This window comes from Panonychus citri, unplaced genomic scaffold (assembly GCF_014898815.1).
Source record: "Panonychus citri isolate SS breed McGregor unplaced genomic scaffold, ASM1489881v1 Contig00028, whole genome shotgun sequence".
Classification (NCBI taxonomy): Eukaryota; Metazoa; Arthropoda; class Arachnida; order Trombidiformes; family Tetranychidae; genus Panonychus; species Panonychus citri.
Genome location: NW_026515433.1, coordinates 337,668 through 362,371, shown reverse-complemented (window position 1 = coordinate 362,371; position 24,704 = coordinate 337,668). Strand labels below are relative to the sequence as shown.

The 24,704-nt window shown below is 33.1% G+C and overlaps 5 protein-coding genes across 5 annotated transcripts; 3 read left to right on the top strand and 2 right to left on the bottom strand.

The window, feature by feature from the left end:
- The first annotated feature begins 1,119 nt into the window (after positions 1–1,119).
- LOC128397157 (uncharacterized) lies at positions 1,120–2,915 on the top strand. Its single transcript, XM_053357840.1, has 2 exons — positions 1,120–1,277; positions 1,364–2,915. Exon 2 carries the CDS (start codon positions 1,410–1,412, stop codon positions 2,754–2,756), a length of 1,347 nt encoding a protein of 448 aa, XP_053213815.1. The 5' UTR covers positions 1,120–1,277; positions 1,364–1,409; the 3' UTR covers positions 2,757–2,915.
- Positions 2,916–3,297: 382 nt separating this feature from the next.
- On the bottom strand, positions 3,298–6,999 carry LOC128397152 (trifunctional purine biosynthetic protein adenosine-3-like). Its single transcript, XM_053357835.1, is given in 5 exon segments — positions 3,298–4,720; positions 4,790–5,202; positions 5,350–6,067; positions 6,070–6,483; positions 6,567–6,999. Coding segments are annotated over 5 exon segments (2,985 nt in total). The 5' UTR covers positions 6,721–6,999; the 3' UTR covers positions 3,298–3,434.
- Positions 7,000–8,286: 1,287 nt separating this feature from the next.
- LOC128397154 (Na(+)/H(+) exchanger protein 7-like) lies at positions 8,287–12,814 on the top strand. Its single transcript, XM_053357836.1, has 13 exons — positions 8,287–8,849; positions 9,014–9,410; positions 9,472–9,513; positions 9,884–9,958; positions 10,024–10,105; positions 10,279–10,416; positions 10,471–10,546; positions 10,623–10,805; positions 10,880–11,179; positions 11,245–11,453; positions 11,704–11,859; positions 11,930–12,025; positions 12,084–12,814. Exons 1-13 carry the CDS (start codon positions 8,681–8,683, stop codon positions 12,666–12,668), a joined length of 2,508 nt encoding a protein of 835 aa, XP_053213811.1. The 5' UTR covers positions 8,287–8,680; the 3' UTR covers positions 12,669–12,814.
- Positions 12,815–12,833: 19 nt separating this feature from the next.
- On the bottom strand, positions 12,834–24,218 carry LOC128397155 (cholinephosphotransferase 1-like). The gene is given in 8 exon segments (XM_053357837.1): positions 12,834–14,326; positions 14,507–14,609; positions 14,612–14,922; positions 15,166–15,478; positions 15,604–15,669; positions 15,775–15,982; positions 23,436–23,588; positions 24,007–24,218. Coding segments are annotated over 5 exon segments (1,500 nt in total). The 5' UTR covers positions 15,620–15,669; positions 15,775–15,982; positions 23,436–23,588; positions 24,007–24,218; the 3' UTR covers positions 12,834–13,569.
- On the top strand, positions 15,974–17,950 carry LOC128397156 (metacaspase-2-like). The gene is made up of 2 exons (XM_053357838.1): positions 15,974–16,462; positions 16,568–17,950. Exons 1-2 carry the CDS (start codon positions 16,412–16,414, stop codon positions 17,948–17,950), a joined length of 1,434 nt encoding a protein of 477 aa, XP_053213813.1. The 5' UTR covers positions 15,974–16,411.
- Positions 24,219–24,704: the final 486 nt, after the last annotated feature.

Here is a 24,704-nt window from a genome sequence, read left to right as displayed (position 1 = left end):
GTTCGATCACCACGTCTCTTTGGACTGCGTCGAGTGCGGTGGTTACGCTCTCCAACGACCCTGCCCTGAGTGTGGTGGCAAATGTTCATCTTATTGGACCAGAAATTGTGCTATCAGTCATGAGCAGAGAAAAGCGATCTGGGAAGGAAAATGTTTTCTCTCTTCTTAAATTCACTTTCTTTAGACATCAAATGCTACGAAAATTTCTCGACGAGCTGATTAATTAATTAATTGTTCTCAATTGAATTAAAGACAATTTGTTTATTTATTATTACATAAGTTTTTTTTAAATTGTTCCATCATTTGTACTGATATAACTTCAACCAGGAAGTTATTATTATAATTGACTAACTATGACTTTGATTAGCTTATTAAATCATTAATCATTTCTATTAACCAAAACATTGATTCTCAAGTGATTTTATTGATTATTAGATGTTGATTGTTGTTCGTAATAATTCAGATGATTGTCTTTGGCTTTGATTGCTTTTCATTGATTAACCTCGACGATTTCGAGTTAACAACTAATAAGAAGTTGGGAATTCCAATCAATTCACTTTTCCATAGACTTGATTAGTTAACCTGACAATTAATTCCAGGGTTAGGCAATTCAAGGTTTAATTGTCGAGAGAAGATCAATTTTCTGTTCAGTTTTTACTATTTAGTTTTAATTATGTTACAATAAGTAGTTAGTCAAGGTTGGATTTTCAACTCTTCTCTTAATTAAAGTAAATGCGCAAACCATAATTGTAATTACTAAGTAACTTTTAGAATGAAATTTAATTTAATTGCTTGAAAAGTTTAGAAAATCAATAAACCGATCGATCAATAATTAAGTAACAGGCACTCAAAACGTGGTAAATTAATCAAATTGTCAACGAATTCGTTGACAGTAAAAGTGATGGATCAGCAAATGAGAAGCGAAGAGCTAAATCAAAGTCATTTAAATCTCCAAATAGCAAATCAAATGACAGTAAATCAAATTATGGGGAACATCAATTGTGTGGAATCAATTGATTCCCTCGGGGTTTTGATTCACCTTTGGGTTTACTTTCAACTTGAGATGTTTTCATTTGTCAATTAGACAAAATTAATGAGGGGAAAGTGACACTTTTCGTCTCTGGATCAGCAAATGAAATTAATAGAAAATCAATTTAATTGACCAATTAGATTTCGGTCATTTCGTTAGTCAAATGTGGTCCAAGGTATAAAAAGGTGACAGATTTTAATCTTTTCATCAGTCGAGGTTTGTTGTTCTCTATTAACAATTGACAAAGGTGAGCTTAATTTTCTTCAACTTTTGTTAAATCCGATTAGCAATTTACAATTAACTCTTTTTCTTTCTTGTTTTTTTCTTTCTTAGTGAATTTCCTGCGATCTCCATCTCTTTATAAAAGTGACTATTTAAGATGACCATGTATTCAGTATCTCTCTTTTTAATCTTAATCATTTCGCCTCATTGCTTGGAAGCAATGACCTGGAATCTTTACCGAAATGCTCCTTCTTGTTGTCAATCGTATCAAGTCACCGCTGCTCCTGTTAAATGTGTTCCTTGTCCACCCACGACAACTTTACCTCCCAAAATAGTGAAACCAGTCAGTGAACTTTGTTGTGGGGCTTATGAAGTGGCCAAACCTTGCAAACCTTGTGTTCCCGTCTACCCAGTGAAGGAAGTTACCACTCCCGCTCCTCCGCTTTACACACCGAGTCCTTGTCTTCCTCCCACATGTTATACTGATCTAGTTAAACAAAAGGTTGAGATTGAAAACATTTACAAACAAGGAAGTCAAATGATGGTTGATTATTCTGATTCAGCCACCGGTCCAGTCGTTTATGTCGCCCAAACAATTTCTAACGGAGCTGATTTGATTCCAACATTGTTTGCCGCTGGTGGTGGTTTCCTAGGAAAAGCCATTGCTGCGCCTATTCAATTCTTCAATCGAATTGGTTTCTCTTTTCTTTCTGGAGCCATAAGTCAAGTTGTCACTATTCCAATTTCATTGGGAACTTCCGTCAGAGCTTCAACTGTGGTACTCCAACCTTATTTACGGTGGTTCGGATTAGGAGGTAAAGACGCCCCACACACTTGCTGTGCTACTCCACCCACTCCTGGTACTTTTGAACAAATTGGACTAAAACCCGTTGGTATTTTAACTGGACCAGTTCATCTCGCCTTGGGATCCTTCTTGAGTCTCGGCGGATCAACTTTCCGACTTATTGGAACTTTGACTAAAAGTGGCGGTGAATTTTTCGAGAACACAGGCCATGGATTCAAGAACGTTGGAGCTCTGAAAGTAGCCGATGGAATAAAAAGTGTTTCCTCTTTCTTAAGCAAAGTTGATAATCCACAATCACAGACCATTTGTATCGACGATGGAAAAAAATTATCGTTCTATGAAAAAGTTCCCGTTATTGCAACTACTCCGATTCCAGTTTACTCGACAACTGTAGCACCTTACACGACAACTGTAGAACCTTACACAAAGGTCGAAGTGGTCAAACCAGTGATCAAACCCGTCGTCACCACTCCCTATCCAGTCGTCGCTTCCACTACTGTTAAAATGGTTCCAAAATACTCGACAACACCTCCGCCAACAACAACAACAACAACACTCGCTCCAAGTTATGAAGTAACAACATCTAAGGTTGTGGCAGTTGCGAAACCAGAAATCCCTGTTTATCCTGATCTTCCGATTCTCAATGAAAGTGAATACGACGCTGGCCCTGAAGACGACGACGAGAAAGAAGATAAATAATTTTTAATAACTGTTATGTTTTTACCGTTGACAAGATTTTATATCGTTTCTAAACTGTAGATCTGCATTTTTAAATATTCAAAGTACAAAAAACCGACCCAATTGTTGTAATTAAATAGTCAAAAGACACGATCACTAATAAAAAGATGCTCAAAATTATATGATTAAGATCTTTCGTTTTTACAAAAAAATCTCAACCTGAAAAATGATCTGAAGTAACCAAACAATCAGTTAATTGTTTTCATTATCTTGATTTGATTGTGTGTCTGCATTGGAAACCAACTAGAGATTTAATTACGAAGGATCCAATTCTAACTTTTATTGATTAGTTAATTAGATTAGTTAAAAATAGAAGGGTAATTGCAAACTACCAGAATTAATTGTTGCACTTTTTCAACACTAAAGCAGTTTGACTTTTGAATGAGCCAAATCAAAGATGTGTTTTGATTAACAATCTAAATTTAAATCGAGCATCACAAACTGATTCTAATTATATTCTGACCCAATTTCTAAATAACCGAGATATTTTCAGAGTAAATAATTAGAGTAAAGTATAAATTTATTAATAGTAAAATCAATTGATTATTGATTGAGTTGAAATCTTACTAAGATTAAATGTTGAACAAAAGAAAAATATTCGTAAAAATCATCATTAGAAATTTTCAAGAGAAAATTTCGTTAATTTCTCCATTCAACTTTTCCGTTGTCGTTCAATTTCACTTGACCACTGGCGAGATATTCGAGTGCCAATGGGAATATTTTATGTTCGGCTAATTTTACTCTTTCTTGCAAGACTGTTGGAGTATCTCCTGGTAGGACTGGAACGGCTTCTTGAAGTACAATCGCTCCAGTGTCAACTTCTGGTTCGACGAAATGAACGGTACATCCATGGATTCGAACACCGGCTTCTAGAGCTCTTGAATGAGTGTCCATTCCTTTGAACAAAGGCAACAAAGCAGGATGAACGTTGAGCATTCGACCTTTCCAAAGACGAACAAATTCTTCAGATAATATTCTCATGAAACCCGCCAGACAAACGATCTCAACATTAGCCGATTCTAAGACTTGATTGACTTTCATGTCGAATTCAACTCGATTTTTGAAAGCTTTATTCTGGACAACGACAGTTGGAATTCCAGCTAATTCAGCTCGATTAAGTCCAGTGACTCCTGGTTTGTTGGAAATAACCAAAACGATTTGTATTGATTGAGATGTTTTAGCAGAATCAATCAAGGCTTGTAAATTGGTCCCGGAACCAGAAATTAAAACAGCGACTCTTTTCTTGGCCTTTTGACCGATTCCATTGCAAGGAGAGTTTATCAAGCTACTAAAATTATTAACAATCACTGATTCGTTTGAACGTTTGACGATTTTACCAACTATGGCAGCATTTGGTTCGCCGTTGATTTTGAGTAGATTAAGAGTACAATCAACATTTTCTTGTTTAACTACAAGAATCATGCCGATACCACAATTAAAAGTTCTCAACATTTCCTCATCCAATATCGATCCCGATTCTTTGAGCCATTTGAAAATCGGAGGCATTGACCATCGACTAGCGTCTAACAAGGCGGCTAAATGAGCTGGTAGAACACGAGGAATATTTTCAGTTAAACCTCCGCCAGTTATATGAGAAGCTGCGAGAATGTATCCCAAACGAATGGCAGGAAGAACATTTTTAATGTAAATTCGAGTTGGAGCCAAAAGTGATTGACCCAAAGTTTGACTCGAGTCGAAAGGAGCTTTGTCATTTGGAGTTAATCCACTTTTGTCAAGTATTTTTCGGACCAAACTAAACCCATTAGAGTGAACACCCGATGAAGGCAAACCAATTAGAATGTCACCTTCACAAATCTCTTCCAATTTGGGTAAGACTGATTTCCGGTCAACAGCTCCAACGGAAAAACCAGCCAAGTCAAAGTCTTTCCCATGATACATTCCTGGCATCTCAGCAGTTTCTCCGCCTTGAAAGAGAGTAAATAATTAATTGACTTTGATCGATCATTTTATTAATGGAAATGATCAATACTCACCAATTAGAGCACATCCAGCCAATTTACATCCCTGGACAACACCGGAAATAACTTGTGAAGCTGAGTCAACATTGAGTTTCCCACAAGCAAAGTAATCGAGGAAAAACAAAGGTTCAGCTCCTTGAACCAAAATGTCGTTGACACACATCGCAACCAAATCGATTCCAACGGTATTCAAAATGTTACACTCGATTGCGACTCTTAATTTGGTTCCAACTCCGTCAGTTCCAGCGACAAGCAATGGGCCATTAGGATATGCATCAAATAGACCACCAAATCCTCCGATAGAACCAATTACACCAGGTCGATTTGTTTCTTTTACCATTGATTTGATTCTATCAACTAATTCATTTCCAGCATCAATATCAACACCACTCGATCGGTAACTCAGATGTTGATCATGATTACCTAATCTATTTTGAATAGAATACAATTGATGGACATGAGTAACTTTTCTTATTCAAATGAATTTAATTTGCAACTATTAAAATTAATCCAATAGAAAAAGGTAAGTAAATGATGAAAGAACTACAATTAATCAAGATTTTAAGTTTACATACTTTTTCATTGCTCTTTCACCAATATCATGGCGATAGAATGAATTTTCAATTGCTATTGATGATGCACCTTTTTGAGATTTGCTAATGGCTTTTTGGGGGTCACTGTCCAGAGCAACAACGGTTAGAACTCGACCACCGGAAGAAGTCAATTTATCATCAACCCATTTAGTTCCCCCATGAAAGATAATACAATCTGATAACTTTTCGAGGCCAATTATTTGTTTACCAGTAATGGGTTTATCAGGATAACCGGCGGAAGCAATAACAGTTCCACAAGAATATGAATTTTTATCATCCCAGTTAACGGAAATGGTTCCTAATTTACCAGAGACACAAGCACAACAGATATCGAAGAGGTCTGATTTGAGAAGGGGAATAACTGATTGAGTTTCCGGGTCACCAAAGCGAGCATTAAACTCCAATACTTTTGGTCCATCGGAAGTTAACATGAAACCGGTAAATAAAACGCCGATAAACTTTCGTCCATCGTTTCTTAGTCCATCAATAGACTTTTGAATAATCGAAGCTATTTCATCAATTTGTTTTGATGAACATGGGTAGGGACAGAAAGCTCCCATTCCTCCAGTATTTGGACCACGATCTCCATCATAAGCTCTCTTATGATCTTGAGCTGGTGGCATGATACTGACATTAGTTCCATCAGAAAACGCCAAAACGGAGACTTCATCTCCTTCCATGAAATCCTCGACAACGATTGATTTCCTGCATCACCAAAGATTTTATCGTCCAAAATTTGCTCAATGAATCTACAAGTTTCCTCTTTACTAGTACCAATCAAAACGCCTTTACCAGCAGCGAGACCCGAAGCCTTAACAACCCAGGGCTTCAAATGAGTTGGACATTCGGTGACCCATTTTTTGGCTTCACCAGAGGAAACAAAAACTTTGTGTCGAGCGGTGGGGATCGAATGACGAACCATAAACTCTTTGGCATAAGATTTGTCACATTCGATTTGAGATGCTGATTGTGTTGGACCAAAGCAACAAATTCCATGTGATGCTAGTAAATCGGTTAATCCGCGATGCAGAGGATCTTCAGGACCAATTAAAACCAATGAAGGTTTTTCTTTTAAACACCAATCCTTAACTGTGGTTAAATCTTTCAAATCGAGAACTTTAGACAAATAAGATGTACATAAGGTTAGGTTACTTTAGAAAACGAAATCAACCCGATTCGAAGCAGAAATTGATACTCACGAAGATTTGAAATTTTGCTTTGATTTTTGTTGTTTGTTGTTCCTCCGTTTCCAGGGCACACGAAGACTCTTGAAACTTTTGGAGATTGGGACAATTTCCAAGCCAGAACATGTTCCCTTGATCCATTTCCAATAACTAAAACAGTTTCGGTCATTTTTAATTGTTAATCGATGGACGATTTTTTTGCGAAAAAAGAACAAAAAATTATTAATATTTGTCGTAAACTGAAGGTTATTTGATATAAATCAATTTGATTGAGATCTTGAAGTGGGCAAATATAAGTGAATAAGAAACTAGATTATTTCCTTGGAGAATTGATAAAATTAAATTGATTTGAATGATGAGAAAAACAAAGATATTGATTGTGATTTGATTAAAAGCATCAGGATGAAACCAGTTCCAATATTGTTCAAATGATACAATCAAAGTTTGAGGTCTGATTGTAACAGATAACAATTGATTACAACTTTGATTGATAAGATAAAATACTAATGAGTATTTGAGATGAGACATCGTAATAAACGATTAACTATCAGGATCATAAACTATTGATGATCGAAAATTCAACTTTTCAATGGAATAAAAAAACAATCTCTTTATGGATTTGAGATTCTCACCAAAGGTAATTACATTTACTAATTACCTTTGGCTGTTAAATAGCAAAAAGAATAAAACTTACTCACCATATGAAATTCTATCTCCAGAGATGATTTATCCAGACAATTAAGAGGCTGTTGATTGTTATCTAAATGTAGAATCTTTTGAAATCAATCATCACATGAGAGAGAAAAAGTTGTTATGAAAACAAATGGAATCAATGTTTACATGTGTTCGAGTTGATGAAAGCCAAGAGATGGCGTTAATTGTTGGACGATTTGTTTCAGAGTTGATGAGATGATGAAATATGAAGATGAAATGATTGAATTAATTACAATTAATTCGAGAAAATGAATTAAAATTAATTGTTGAAAACAAGTGTTGTAAGAGAAGGGAAAACATTTCTGAAGGAAAATCAACCCAATAAATGAAAGACTTTGCTATTAATCGAAGTTTTCTTGTTACCATGAGATAGTTTGAGATTTTTTCTTCTCACTTGATGATTGACAGATTAACGTTTCAGTGATTTGATATTCATAAGACAAAAGGAACGAAAATACTTAAAATTTTACCTTGAATAACCATCGATGAAAAGTATCACTCACAAAGACAAACTTTGATGTTTTCGAGTGTTTATCGTTTGAAAGGTTGTCATCATCATCGAATCAAATTTTGAGAGAGTCAAGAAAAAGAGCCATCATCATGTTTGTCATCATCGTCATAAGAATTATAATCTTCATCCATCTCGTGTATTGATCTCCAAATGATGAGGATTCTCGTGATATTGATAGTTCACAGGGCGAACAACAAAGAGTAAAGAAAACCGATCAACAATTTAGTTAATTAATTGGTGAACGAATTAAATGACAAACGTTGAGGGAGAGAGAGGATAAAGAAAGAGATTCAACGGATGCGACCTTCATCATCAATCGTCTCTCATTTGAGGGACTAGAGAATTTGTTGGAATTAATTTCCTCATGATGATTTAAGAAGAGAGAAAATCAGTTCTTTTTGAAGAAAGAGGGCAAGAGAGAGAGAGAGAGAGAGAGAGAGAGAGAGAGAGAGAGAGAGAGAGAGAATTAAAATGATGAAAAAGAGAAAAAAACAAAATGGAGAGAAAGTAAAATGAGAAAGAAAGTGAGTTGAACTCTTTTCTAACATAATAGTTTGAGCTTCCACCGTTTAAATTAACTAGTTGATTGTTACTCTTTCTCATTCATAACAATTCAACTTTAATTAACTTTCACTTATCTAATTGTTAACTAATATTTATTGTCTTTTCTTTCATTAACTAAATTGTGTCTCATCAATTTATGATTTCCCGGGTTCACTTGATTCTCTTGTGTCTTTATTGGTCATTGGGTTTTGACAGATTTAATTGTTCCACTTTAACTGTTTGTCAATCAATCTAATTGTCAATTGATTGAGTGCTTGTGATAAAACCTTTTTAATCATATTCACCATTGAATCGTAACTCATTTCAGAATCACAGCAATTTGTTGTTTCTTTTTATTCAAATGAAAATGTTTAATCTTCATCATCAATCATCAAATCATCGCAATTTAAATCAACGTGTTAATAGTGTTTCTTTTTTTGTATCTTTTTCCATCTTTCTCATTGTTCTGATCGTTAGTAAATCTCATGCATTTGCTCAAAATCCTCCTGAATTCATTCAAAAATACGAAAGTGAGTAGTTGATATTCTGTCACCTTTTCTCTTTTAAACTGCTCACCTTTAACCTCTCACATTATCTGTTGAATTTTGTTGACCTTTAATCCTATTGGATCATCACTACCATTGTTTTCCTTCAATTTCTAACGTTAATTTATGTTTACATTGATTCCCATTAGAAAATACTAATACTCTTAGTGTTGAGGTCGTTCTAGGCCCATCTCAAGGTCCGAATAATTCGAGTAATTCGAGTAAAGTGAATAACGAAATTAAATTGGCCAGAAAAAACTCGACGATTGGAATTGAAAAGAGAATATTCAACAACAATCAAACAACAAGTTCGTTGGTCACTTTTGTCAATGAAACATCTCGACAATCAGCAAATAAAAACAAATCCGAAGTGAAGACAAATATCACCAAAATTCATCGCGAAGATGAGGAAGTTCATTTGATCAGTTGGCGGTGGGCAGAACTTGGCAATTACTTTCTGATTGGAGCCTTTCTGTTAATTGCTGCCGGTGTAAAGATCTGTTATCATCACAGTCACACTTTGAGCACTCACATTCCGGAATCATGGTCAGTTTCATATCTTTTCATTGAGTCAATTTCCATTTCATGGTCATCTCTTTTTTTCCAGTGTTCTCATCCTTTTAGGTACAATTGTCGGGACCATTTTCTTGTAAGCAGATTAGTCCAACTACAATCCTGTATAAGAATAGGAAAAAGTTTGAAAATGTTGGACTGGAAATTGTGATGAAAAATTGTCGAGTTAATTTAAATATCATTCAGAGGCTCAGTTTATTGAAATTAAAAGAGATACATGATAATCGGAACTGATGCAATCAAATTGAGAAAGAGAAAAATAATTGAATCTAATCAGATGCACAATTTAAATTGTTTTTCTCGTTTTCACTCTTATCCCTGATGTATTCTCTTAATATCTGAGCAATTCCGTAATAACGAACTCGACAATTAAGTGACGTTTCCGACCACCATTTACAATAATTAATTCATTGCGAATTCAGTGATACTCATTAGCTTTCTCTCAGTTTCACAGACACCCTTGAGAACGAATATGTTCCGAAATTCAATTCATCTACTTTCTTTTATGTTTTACTTCCGCCGTAAGTTTTTAATTGTCTTCATTTAGAACAATTTAACTTATTTTAATTTCTTCTAATTGTCTTAGGATTATTTTGGAATCAGCGTATAGTTTGTACGATAAAAGTTTCTTTAATAACATTGGTACAATTCTGTTATATGCTGTCGTGGTTTGTAAATATTAATCATTTTCAATTGTTTCCAAAGAACGCTAATCAATTCATGGTTTAATCTAATTGAACAATTCAATTATTTGCAAACTTTTCAATAAACATTTCAGCAATTTGATTAAGTGCAACAATCGACTAATGAATGGATTCTGTTTCTTTTCCAACTAATTAAGGGCACAATCATTAATATCGCAACAATTGGACCAAGTTTATATTATTGTAGCGAATGGGGGATTTTCGGATCAATCAGAATTCCGATGATCGAGTGTGTGATATTTGCAACTCTAATCAGTGCTGTTGATCCAGTGGCTGTAAGTATTAATATGAATCGCAATCAATAGTAATTAATGTAAAATCGATCACAGGTGTTGGCCATTTTCGCCGAAGTCAATGTGAACAAAGCCTTATATTTCCTCGTTTTCGGAGAATCGCTTCTTAATGGTTGAGTATGATTTTCGTGTAATTGAATTTCAATCTTTATTTAAATGGTTTCATTTTCTTGTGATCCACTCGATAGATGCGGTTGTTGTCACCATGTACAATACTGTTTCTGCTTTGGCAGGTCGAGAAAATATTCGAGTGACTGAGATCGTTCGAGGCATCTTAAGCTTCTTGATCACCTCAGGTGGAGGTGTTTCCATGGGAATATTTCTTGGAGCATTGAGCTCAATCGTAACAAGATTTACAGCTGATGTAAGAGGTAAATTGTGCTAATTTTACAATCCAAATCAATTTGGTTACAATTAATATCCACTTTCTCTCTCGCTCTGTTAGTTGTCGAACCATTAATTGTCATTTGTTTAGCGTATCTTTCCTACGTTGGAGCGGAATTGTTTCACTTCTCTGGTATTATTAGTCTTATTTGTTGTGGGCTCATGCAAGCAGAATACACTCGTCACAATATATCTAAAAAATCATACACAACAATTAAATACTTGACCAAAACTGTTTCATCCATCGCTGATGTGATAATCTTCCTGTTCCTTGGAATGGTTTTGGTGAGAGATGACCATGATTGGAATACTGGATTCGTCTTATTCACTACAATATTTTGCATCATCTATCGTTTCATAAGTAATAACGATCAGTCTCATGAGTTTATCACTTAAAGTCTACATAATATTAATCTCATTATTCAGGTGTATTCAGTCTTACGTATTTTGCCAACAACTTTTTCCAACGATTGAGGATTGTTAATTTAGCTGAACAATTGTTGATGGCTTATGGTGGATTAAGAGGTGCGATTGCTTTTTGCTTGGCGATTATGTTGGATACCAAGAAGATTAGTCAAGCAAATCTATTCGTAACTGCGACTCTATTTGTTATCCTTTTTACTGTGTTTGTTTTGGTGAGTTTGATACACACAAATGATTTGCTCAATTCCATAAATTAAAACATTTAGATGTTATTATGGCTCATAAAATACAGAATCTTCCATAAGCGGAAAGAATCACGAGTCAAATTGAACGATTCATTTGTAGAAATTACCATTAGTTATGGTTAAACGTATTGATTAACTTTGAATTTATTTCGATTGGCTTATTTGCTGAGAGAGTTTTGTCAATACAATTATTATTTTCATTCTCCTTTTCTCTTAGGGATCTACAACGAAACCGATTGTTAGATTTTTACAGGTGAAAATTCATATCAAGCACGAAGCTAAATTGTTCATTGAAATTAATAATAAAGTGGTGGAAACTTTCATGGCCGGAATGGAAGAGATTGCCGGGAATCGATCAGCAAACTATTGGGCAGTAAGAACCGTTATTTAGAAATTGATTATTGTTGTTTCCATTATTAACCTAATTGTTTGATGATTTTCAGCAAAAATTTGCTCGATTTAATGATAACTATGTCAAAGCGATTCTTATTCGAGGTGGGGCTGAAAGAGCCGCTTCGATCAGAACGGCCTATGAGAAGGTAACTCATCATTCATCACAATTTGATTTGTCATTAATTCGAATTATTTTCGTAAAAGTTCTATCAAGGTAAAGATGATGGATCACGTATGTTGATCCAAAATGTGAAGACCATTGTAAAAGAGGAACAAGAAGTCGAAGTGGCTGAAGGACCAACTCATTCCAAGTTAATTCGAGCCTGTTCCGATGGAGCGAATGTCCAAAACAAAAACGATCAACGACCAAGTACATGGAGACTATCCAGATCTTCTTGGTACACTCGTCGTCATCGAACTCTGCCTGCTCGACCTGGTCCAGAACCTTATCGTGAATTACGATCACCTAAGAAACCTGATAAAACGGAAGATGTTAGTCGAGCTTTAGCCGAAGCCTTCTCGAAATCAGCTTACTATCAATACACTGGAGGAATTCACAGTGTTGAAGATCGTGAGGATAAAATAACCAAAGAAATTGCTCGTAAAAGTAAATGGTTGATGGCGAAGTCCAAAATACAATTAGCTGCGATCGCATCTAAAAGTAGCGAACAAGGAAATGAACCATTGCCGCTCCATTCCGTTGTTCAAGCTGCCAAAGCGTTGGCAGCGATGAAAGAGAGACAACAAAGCGAATCGGTGATTTTGGACAATTTAAATGAACAAGTCTAACATCAGAATTAATCTCGATTCATTTCTTAAAGTGTATCCCAATCTCTCCAATCAATTTAGATTTAATCTTTTAATTATATTAATCTATTTACTAAACATTGATTGACAATATTTTATAATAAAATAATTTTAACAAAACCAACAAATTGTCGTGAAAACTTTCAGTTAAGTGTAATTAACAACGGCAGCTTTTATTCAAATTAACTACTAGAAAAAATTACAATGGACCACAAATAACATTTAATTTTCATTCATGACCTGAATTTGAGGTAAAATAAATTAGAATTGAGTTTCTTTCAAGCTAATCAATCAACTATACATTTTATCCTCTTTTTTAGCTTGAACAAAGGCTTCGAGTGTTAGATTAATATGTTTGTGTTTCTTTGGTAGATTAACACTGATAACGTAAAGTTATCGGTTAATTGTCAAAATTAAGTGAAAATTATATTTTTACATATCGATTCAACTAATTTGAGATGATCAAATTGTAACAATCAGTCATAAATGTCTTTTTTTCTGATCGACGTTGGAAAATTGTCTTTTTTATGCCTCTTGTGGGGATAATCTTGGTTTTCACATCCAAAGGTTGAAAGTTTGTTTGTCTCAGAGCAATTGAAACTTTCCATAGTTTCTCAGATATCACAAAATTAAAGATGATTTAAAATCATCATCGTCATTGGTTTTCCAACAGATTTTTGTCCAAAGTCCGAACGGACTTACATTCGGTTTGTCGTGTCCATTAGACAAAAAATTAAAATAGTAAAATTCAACAGAAAACGACTATAAATTCAATAAGAACAAATTAAGATTCGAGTGAAAATAAAGAAAATTGATCTTCTTTAACAATTCAATTTCTTCAAAATTTGATCCATGGTTGAGATTTGTCACGATTCCTTTCAAATTACTCATAACAGAAGAGATCCTTCATGAGTCCATCTTTCTCAGTCTCTTCGAATTTTTTCCATGACCTTTTAACATCCTCGTTATTCAGTCCATTGATATAAAATCCTTCGTTGCCTCCTCGCCATTTTTCATGACCAACCGGATATTTGATTGATAAAATGTAACAATCAAGAGCACTGGTTAGATCCCAACATGCATAAGTAAAGTAACGAGCAAAATCCATCATCGAATAGACCAAAGCACAAAGAAGAGCAGTGTAGGGATGGATAAGTCCAATCAGCGATTGATTGATTGTCAATAAAAGAGGAGCTACAAGACTCGAGTCCCATTTGTCCATTTCCCCACGAGAAACATTGGCCATTACCAAAGCTATGACAAGTTTTGCAAATGCGAATCCATAGACCATAATGAAAGCAGTCGAATTCAATGTGAATAGACCAGAGACATAATTAAACCAGGAGAGGAACAACAAAAGCCCTAGAGGGTAAAGTGGATTGTAGATCGAGTGACTTGTTCGCCGAGGGATATTAACACCGGATTCTTCCAGTGGAGTTTTCTTTCCTAGAACAGACATATTTAAATTGTCGTAAATGACATTCATTAAAGATACGAGAGTTAAAAGAGCCATCACATGAGTAACAGTTATATCCACATTGAATATTGAGAAAATTGAATATCGCCAAATCTTTTGGCCTCCATAAGCAGTTAGTCCATGAGTGATAATCATTGCCCATTGAGCTTCACTCACGTCAATTCTATCAAAATAAAAGGGAATAAATTGATTATAAATACAAATTGATTATGAGGGGAACTTAGCAACGGATTAAGAAGTGATTTAATTAACTTTCTTCGTGAGGAGACTTGTGACTCCCGAGTGATAATACCTTGGTTACAAGTAATTTGAGACATTGATGGGGAATAGTAATTGTACTCACTTCTTAAATACCATACAATGAGTAACATGATCGAGCCAGTGAGTTGAGAAAAATGCAACAAATGTCACCATGGAGAATAAAAATAATAGATTTGGATGATACCTAACTGGAAGGCGATCGCAGTTGCGATGGTAACGAATATGGTTGAGACAGCGTCGCATCCATGGTCAGTCAACTCTTCGATTTGAGTGTTTTGCACTTTGGCCGATTGTTTACCATCAAGCGCGTCTAAAGTTTGGTAAAGAAAAGTACCAATAGCACAGAGTAGAAATGCCCACGAAGGAACTTCTTCTTTGAGAGTTGGTGCGAGATAAATTACGTTAAGTGAGCAGAAAATGTTAATCGCAAGACCAGTGAAGGTGATCAAAGAAGGAGCAACAAATTTCGGAATAAAACGAGCGAGGTTGGTCCAAAATCTGTAGAAAGGTAAACAAAAATGACGATTATTTAGTCAGAATATTAAATCGATTGAAAAGACAGATGGATAAGAAAAAATCGATCCAAAGTGATGACGCACAAGCAATTATTTGCTTTTCGTATCTTTGAAAATATCCATAAACTGGATCACAAAATGGTGAATAGAAATTGAGTATATTTGATGATCTCTAATCTTTTCCATTCGACTGATTGTCTCAACATTTAACGGAACAATTAATTACCTTTGGAGACAAAGCATCTCAAGAATGGATCCCGCAGTAGCACAGTAGATATAAGGATATTTGGAAAGGAATTGCATCTGTCGACTCGATAAAACCCAACCGCCGTTCATTTGTCGTGACTTTTCATAGATAAACTCATCATTACAATGAATTCCGGCTTTGGCCTTTTTACTGATCATTTCGATTTGTTTCACTTCCGTTTTCACTTTTTCTTGAAGTTCTTTCAAACGAGCGATACTCTTCTTGCGGAAACTGTTGGTTTCACCAAAGGTAATAGATTTTTCTTTGAAACAATTGTGATGCTCCGTTGATTCTACAAAATAAAAATGGAAATACAACAATTAGAATCTCACTGAATATCTCAGGGAGAGGGAGAGAGATTTGAAGGTAAATCTACTTGAATCGACAGGTAAGAATAGAGAGAATTTGTTTACATACCTTTCTCATGTAACATGATGGTGATTATAATTTAAAATGACACAATAGGTATAACTCGTTAATAGCCTGTTAAATTGCAATCGGGAATTAAAAATAGAACAATAAAGAGTATAAATTATAAATTTGTTCACCAAGAGAACATAAAAATGGTGAAAAAAACATCAAACTTACCTGGTTGAGTGAATTGAATTGAAGAGCGATGTAAACAATGAGACAAGACGCACAGTAACAAGAGGGAAGATAATTGTTGACAGCGAAAAGAGGTTTGACCATCAAAAGGAGGAGAATTAACAATAAGATTGTTTAGATTTGAGAACAAGTTGTCCTTAAAAAGAATTAACTGGTTGTTCAATTAACAAATCAACTTTCATTCGAATATCTGAAAAATAATGAAAGAAAACAAGAAGCAGAACATTAATAAGTCGCGTTATCTTAATCAATGAAAGATCATCAATTAGACTTGTTAACACTTTCTCTTTCTCTCTCTCTCTTTGATCACTCGCTCACTTGAGGATAAACTGGTGATGAGAAATAATCATAATCTAAACCATAACATACGAATTACTTGATCATGAGACGTTTACATTAGTTGTTATTTGTTTGGGGAGTGAACATCAACCTTGCATTGGTACATGCTCATAGAACACAGGTAAAAACGTGACCAGCATTTCCTTTTCCTTTTTCATGTGAGAACAGTTAAAATTATTATGTGTTAATGTTTAATCTACTTTACTTTAAGTGTTACTATTAATATTAATAATTGAATCAGCCTAATTAATTCATCTCTAATCATCTACACCTTAATATCATGAATAACAAATCAATCAACCCAAAGAAGAAGAACAATCAACAAAACGAAGTAAGTAAATTACTAATATTAAAAGAATAATAAGACTGAAACTCTACCATGAGTTAACAAATTATCAAACTGACTCTAATGAGAAAATTTATCAAACTTTCCCAGAAAACTAAACCTGATGAAAAATGGATTATTTTCTGGACAACAATTAAGGGAATCAAAAATATCCCAGAACATTATAAAAAACTGAATTTTGAGCAACAAACTGAATTTAAAGAAAATCTATCAACCCTAATCAATAACAACGATTTAAGGAAAAGTCTATCTATTGGAGACACAAGACTTAAAAATATAAAAATCATGGAAAATGAAATCAATCAAATCAATTTTGACCCCATCAACTGGAACAAATCAACCAATGATCAAACCAATTGGCTACAAAGCTCAACAGATAATATTAATAATAATAATAATATTGACAATCAACTCAACCAAATTCAGACAAATGACTTATACAATCCAATAATCAATAATGATGAAATCAACATTGAACAAATCACCATTGAGGAATATTTACTAAATAATCAACAAATCGACAACAATGTAAACCCATCGACAATCCAAGAAAATCCAACTACTGACGATAATCAATCAGATCAACATTATCTACCTGATTTCCTAGAAATTGCAGATCAATTTACAAATGGTGAATTAGTAATAACCCAACCGATGAAAAAAAGGAAAAATGATGAATTAGTATTTAATAATAATATTAAGAAACAAAAAACAGTCAATGATAAATGGATAAAATGGAACAACAAAATGATGGATCCAACGGTATTTATCAATCATAAAGAAATCAATGGTGAAAAACTGATGGAAGAAATTAATCAACTACGAAAAGATGGACAAATTAACTTCCAACTATTCAAAGGAATCTATCATCATGGTAATGGAATAAAAATGATTTGTTTCAATGAAACAGATCTACAAACAAATATCCAACAAATACAAAGCCACTTCCCCAAGATTATTATTGATATCAAAAGGCCGAAATCGCCAAAAATCAAAATGTTTAACTTTCCATCAACAATCAACAATGAAGATTACATTCTGGATGAAATAATCAAATATAACAAAGATATGACCAAGGATAACACACAAATTATTAATATTAATAATTATGGTAAACGGATGGATATTACATTACAAATATCACCGGGAATCAGATCAAACATTCAAGAAAACAATGGTTATGTAAATTTGGCGACAAAGTCGATGAAGGTAATTGATCATTTTGATTTAATCTTATGCCATCGATGTTTGTCAATAAATAAACATAAAACTGGCAAATGTAATAATCAACACATTTGCAAAATTTGCGCTGGATATCATAAAGTGTGTTCAAAAGAAGATAAAGTAATCAAATGTGGTACCTGTGGTAAACACGGGCACAAACCTTTCACGTTTGAATGTGAAGATTACTCTAAAAAAGTACAAATTGAGACAAATAAGACAAATTATAATTACGAATTTATCATGGTTTAATTCTTCTTTTCCTTTCCAAAAATTCAATTACAAAAACTTTCCGTTAAATTCATAATGATCTCAAATAATAATAATAATAATAATAATAATAATTACACATTTACTCTCTACCACTCAGTTAATTCAATCTCAAAATTATCTATTCATTCAAATCAATGTTCAATTTTGTCTTCCACTCTGTTAAATTCAATTACAAATTTCTTTTCTCTGAACAAAAATTAACTAATAATAATAATAATAAAGATGATAAAGGAAAATCAATAACTCGCTTACCACTCTGAAAATTCAATCTCAGGTAAAACAAATCTAAATAAACAAAACCGACATCACGTCCAACTTGAAAGGAAAACCAACTCGACCAAAAATTCCAACATATGAAAACTCTTCCGATAGATCAGGAAATCAATTATTGGTTTTACTCTTCATTGATAACCTCTGGATACCTCTTTTTATCACGAGGATAAGTTCCAAGAACAGAAATACACAAATCCATCCTCGGATCACCATAATGAGCGCGCTTATCAATCAATGTAATATCAGCTGAACGACTGATAAAATCAATAAATCCTTTAAGAGTTGAAAATTGACTCAGAACAACATGGCGGAAGCTAATCAAATCAATAGCGTCCGGATCAAAATTTCCAGCCGAAGCAATTTTTTGGAAAACATCCGAAACGGTAGCATCTAAAGGAAAATCCAAATCAGCATTTCCTCGGCCCTGAGCACGAAGACGAATATTAATATTATTATTAATAATAAAAGAACCAGACCCAATGCCATTAACGGAAACACCACGAAATTGCGAATTGTATGAAACTTGCTTAACCGCAGAATAATTGGCCAAATTGGTAGCAACACTACTAATATTATTAACCCGATTCGCCGAGTGAACCATGGGAACACCAACTTGACACCTTGATCGATGAGCCAAAAATGAATAAACATCAAAATGCCCAGTACAATTCTTACACTCGACAATCACCTTTGAATAAATAACCATGTCGATCAAACCAGGCTCAGTGAAATATGGCTGACGAAAATCGATTGAACAATTCTCAATGGGACAATCAATAAATCCATATGGCTTGGAAACTGGTACACTTTTCGGGTCCTTTTTATTTTTTCGAATAATTTTTCCACTAAATTGACTCTGATTCACATATATCGGATTCTTAACAACTGATGCAATACAAACAGAGCAAAAAAGACGCTGACAGAAAGGTTGAGAGTTTCCACCATTATGGCTCAAGGGACTAATTGCCAATCCACCACAAATACCACAAGAAAGTAAATCAAGATAATCAACCCCCGAACATTGATCCAAAGGAATTGACATGATTGAAAATGAGAAAGAAAAGTAAACAACTAATAATAATAATAATAATAATAAAATAAACACGAAAAGAACGAGAAACAACTGCAGAGAATAAACTAGAAAAAAAGAATAGAACAAAAAACAAATTCTCTTCTATTAGTTAAAAGCGAAGTACATAGATGGCGACACATAGTATTCTTATTATTGTTAGATTAAATTGTATAAAAGCTAATCAAATTACAATTTATATCACAATTTAATTCACAATGTTTACCTGGTTAAATTCAGCAATTAATAATAATTTTATATCCTCTTCAAATTACATTGAGTGCCTTAAAATCATCAATCACCTACAAAATAATTCAAGTGAAAGTGAATTACTTAATCTCAAAATCAAACTAATTAACTGGACTCACATCCTCAACCTCATCACTAACAATTGGATTAAAAGTCCAAATTTAATTCAACAAGAAAGTGAAAAGTGCAAACAAATTATTAATATTATTAATAATATCAAAGTTGATTGTGAAAATCCGAAGATAGAAAGTGATAAACAAATCGTGATCGCATTTAAATTACTATCATCAAATATCATCATAGACAAATTGGTACCAGAAGAGTTTATAACTAAGACAACCGGTTTCAGTAGTAACAGGAAACAAATTCACCTTACCGATAAAACCCCGATTAGTACTTTGGAGAAACTCATATCTATTAGAGAACCTGATATTGAGTTCATCATCATTGGTTGGAGGATTTATTCAGCAAAGGTGAATGAACATCAAATTGAATATCTTAAACAGATATTAACAAATCTCAATCAAAAAGAAATCATCTTTCAAGTTAAAAAACTGACCACCCAATTATTATTATTAATAATATCAAATTGTGATCTATTCCATCGAAATCTTCAACAGAAAAAGTGGACAATTAAGTCAAACAATCTAACAACGACATTTAAAGTTCGACCATCATACAGAAAATGTCAACTTTGCGAGCATATTCATACAGGCCATCATATAAACTGTTCACAATCATATCATTCAATGTGAATAGATCAAGGAAACTCACCCAACAAATGATTCAATTCACCAAAACTCATACATCAACAATCACATGTATAACCGAACCAAATTCATGCTGGATTGGTCAAAATAATCTTGATAATATTATTATTAATAATAGAGTATTAATTTGCTTCTCATCCAATATTTCAATCAACCAAATTGAAACAAAATTAAGTGACATGGTAATAATTGATGCATCAACTGAAAACAAATATCAACTAAGAATAATTGGGGTTTACATGGCTCAATTATTCTCTCACAACCAGGAAAAAGGTAGAAGCAACTGGGGTCAAATTAATCAATTCATCTTGAAAGAACCAACAGTCATCACCGGGGATTTCAACTTTAAACACAAACTATGGACACCGGAACCTCATTACAATAATAATATTATTATTAATAATGATCTAAGTGACCTAAAATCAACAATTAAACCATCAGTAGATCAACCAACCTTTGAAAGAACAATAAATGGAAAAACAAGTAAATCATGGATAGATGCGATTCTGGTGAATAATTCAATCACTAATTATCATGGAAAGATAATTAATCGTCACACCAATGATCATCACCTACTAATCGCCACAGTTTTTGTTGAGTCAATAAGAATAAATCAAAAAAGAGTATTAATAATAAACTCATGGAAAATCAATAAAGAAAATTCAGAAATCGGTCAAAGATGCAAAGAAATCATCAATTTTCCCAATAAACATGGTACATGGATCAAGGTAAATTGGACTACAAAAAGAAAATCAAAGCAAATCTCAATTGACTACAAAAGAATCATTGGAAACCCGAAAAAGATCTGGTCAGCAATTAATAATAAATTAATAACACCAAAACAATCAATGCTCCAAAATAGTGACCCAAAAACGATTAACCAATATCGTGAATCAATCAATCAACAACTAAATGAATTCACGTCAAATAAACCAATTCATAAAGATCCAACATCGAGAGGAAATTACCCAAAATTAGGAGAAAAAGAAAAAGAGAAAATAATTCACTTCGTGAAGAAAATGAAGAAATCAAGTTTAGATGCTGACGATTTCAACTCAACATCATTTAAAAAGTTCTTTATTAATAATAAAGAAAAAATATTATTATTAATAGACGAGATAATAACTAATGGATGGATACCAAGTTGTGCGAAAATCATGGGAATTGGAATGGTCAAAAAATCTGATGGAAGATCTGTTCGCTTCGTCAAAACACCAAATTATCTACTTAAAATAATAGATAAAATAATATCGGAAAAAATCCAAATATTATTACCGAAACTGATATCATCTGATCTTCAATATGCATATCAACGATTTACAACTCGACAAAATTTCTTCTTGGATATAATCAAAGAAGTTGTGGTCAACCCAACAAACAAAATAATATTAAGCTTGGACATGAGTAAAGCCTTTGATGAGGTTAATCCAACAACAGCAATCGCGAAAATTCATCAACTCGATCAACAATTAGGATCACTAATTGAATCATTCTGTAAAGAACATTGGCTCCGAGTAAACTGGAACAGAAAAATATTATATAAAAAAGAATCAAACTCAGTCCCTCAAGGTTCATCATCAGGACCATTAATATTCATCATCGCGTTGGATGAAGCTCTTAATAATATTAATAAGTCCAATATTAATATCAAGGCTTTCGCAGATGATATTTGCATAATCACAGAGAAAAAAGAGATGAAAAAAGTTATCAACATAACGAAGAACGAAATGGAAAAAATCAATCTGAAATTAAACGAAAAGAAGACGGAAATATGGCCAATATCGAAACAAATGAAAATAGTTGGAATCAGTATTAATATTCCGTTTAAAATTAATATTCTAAACAAGCAACTATTGTTAATAATCAACGAAATCAACGAAATATTTAAGAGATCAAAACAAATCATAAAATTTTACCAATTCAAATTCGGAGAATTATTATTAATAATATTATTCTTCCAAAATTCTACAAAATTGGCTTTGGTTGGTGCTGGGATAACGATCTGACGAAAATCATCAATGAAATCCAGAAGAAAATTCATCATTTATTAATGAAATTAATAGGAATTAAAGGAGAAGGAAGATGGAGAATGAAAACACTGTTTAACCTGAAAACAGTCACAGAAACAATACTAAATGATCTGTTTACATGGATCAAAGAACGTGATGAAAAATTACTCATTGACAAATTCAACTTACCAACGGAGAAAATCTTACAAAAAGTCAATCTAGATCAAATAACGAGAATACAAAGCCGAGAAACAATCGACTGCAAATGTGACATCATCATCAAATATCAATCTATTGACAATATCATCTTCATCAAAATACAAACAAATTCATGGGAATTTGAATTTAATCATCTAAAAGAGCAATGGACATCATCACAGATCAAAATCTCAAGAATAATAATATTATTACTTATTAACAAAGGATATAAACACATAACAATTCCCGAGATACCAATTGATGGGAAATCAAATTCATCAAAAGATATTCTTTCAATAATTAATAATAATATTAATATTGAAAATTCAACTTTCTGCAGGAAAAAATGGAATAAAACAAAACTTAATAACAATAGTAGACAAATAAAAACAACAACTTGGATCACAAGGAATCAATTAAAGGAAAGAATAACATTTAAAATCAATAACATCATCAAAGAATCAAAAGCAAAATTAACATCGATAAACTCAATACTTTACCCACAAAGTAACTACCTAATTCAACGTGGAACTCAATTAAATAAAGATTTCAACAAAAAATTAATCTCAATGAACAAATATATGAGAACCCCATGTTGCGATCAAAGAGATAATTACTTACATCATCTATTAACATCATCAGACCATTTGGAAGAAATCATCGGACCAGTAACCTGGAATTGGGACTTAACAGATTCATCAGATTTACATAAGGCATCAAAAACCAAACTATTATTAATATTATTTAATCATATTGAAGATAATATCCAAAAATTCAATACTTGTAATTTCAATCTTTAACTGTAAAATGACAGGGAGATAATCATTGAAGATTATCTAGAGGTTTTTACAACCTCTCGAGCTGTATCCTCATTTTTCAGTTCAAATAAATATTACCTTTCAGTCAAATGATGGAGATGATGGTTGTTGTTGTTTTGTTTAAATTCCCTTTTGATTAGTAGACTCTAGAAATGATTTATTTAGATAATTACGAAAACCTTGATTGTTGTAAGTTTAAGATTGATGTTCACTTGATCTCATTGCGATAATCTGAGAATTGACAAAGAGAAATACACACAAGGTTGATACATGGAACCGAAAGATGAAATGATCTTCCAGATTGTTCTTTCCACCCTCAATCTTCCTCTTCTCTTCTCTTTCTCTTCTCTCTCTCTCCTCACTACAAACGGAAACCACTCCTCTTACACCAATAGAGAGTAAAGGGGGATGTCAATTCCCAAAAAATTCTATTTTCATTGAGTTGAAAGAGAAATTCTGAAAGTCATGAGCAATCCCCATGACTTTATGTTCCAATGAGTAAACAACGAGCAACGTTCAACTCGTGAGTGATTAAATTCACCAATGGCAGTTAATCGCTATTTCCGTAAACAACAGTAATTACATTCACTTTTCCTTATTTGTGTTTATCAAAAATCTATAATTAACTAATCACATTTACTTAACTTACCCTGATTGTTGCTGTTGAATGAAGATGAATTTTGATGAGTTGAAATACAGAAATAGATTGAAATGAAATAATTGATTATCAGAATGAGAAAACAATTGATGAAAAATTCAATCAAACTAAAACACAACAATACTAATCATTAATTAATCATACGACTATCAATCTGTAACAATTAAATGTTGACACAAAATCATTTCCCTTGAATGAATTTACTATTACAATGTGAACATGTAACAAGAATAATAAACAAACAGCAATCAGCTGATTTCTTTTAATTGTAAACAACATTAACCTTTTTTTACGCAATTGTCATGACGTTTTCTCGTCAAATGATTTTAAGTTAATCTGTTGATCTAAATAATTAGATGATTGCGATCAAATATATTTGATAAAAGTATTTAAATTAATTCGATTTAGTTTATTCAGCAATCAGTCAGAATTTGTTTGAATCTGTTGTGATTAAATTGTTTGCTCATGAATTCATTTCAATTAATAGGCAATCGCTTTTGTTGGAATAGTTAATTTGGTCTTGAAGATCAATTGATGATTAAGTTAATTGTATAGCCATTAAAAGAGACAGCTACCAGGATATTACTTAGATTAAAGAATCAGTAAATGACAAACTGATGATCACAATTAGTTGAAAAGGTAAGTTGATCTCAAAATAGGATAATCATCAGTTTGTCATAATTAGAATT

Bases quoted from the DNA above. Each gene is read 5' to 3' on its own strand.
- LOC128397157 (XM_053357840.1), top strand. From the start codon at position 1,410: ATGACCATGTATTCAGTATCTCTCTTTTTAATCTTAATCATTTCGCCT.
- LOC128397154 (XM_053357836.1), top strand. From the start codon at position 8,681: ATGAAAATGTTTAATCTTCATCATCAATCATCAAATCATCGCAATTTA. The intron at 10,417-10,470 runs GTAAGTATTAAT...AATCGATCACAG, and splicing joins GTGCTGTTGATCCAGTGGCT to GTGTTGGCCATTTTCGCCGA. The intron at 12,026-12,083 runs GTAACTCATCAT...TTTTCGTAAAAG, and splicing joins TCAGAACGGCCTATGAGAAG to TTCTATCAAGGTAAAGATGA.
- LOC128397156 (XM_053357838.1), top strand. From the start codon at position 16,412: ATGAATAACAAATCAATCAACCCAAAGAAGAAGAACAATCAACAAAAC. The intron at 16,463-16,567 runs GTAAGTAAATTA...AAACTTTCCCAG, and splicing joins AGAACAATCAACAAAACGAA to AAAACTAAACCTGATGAAAA.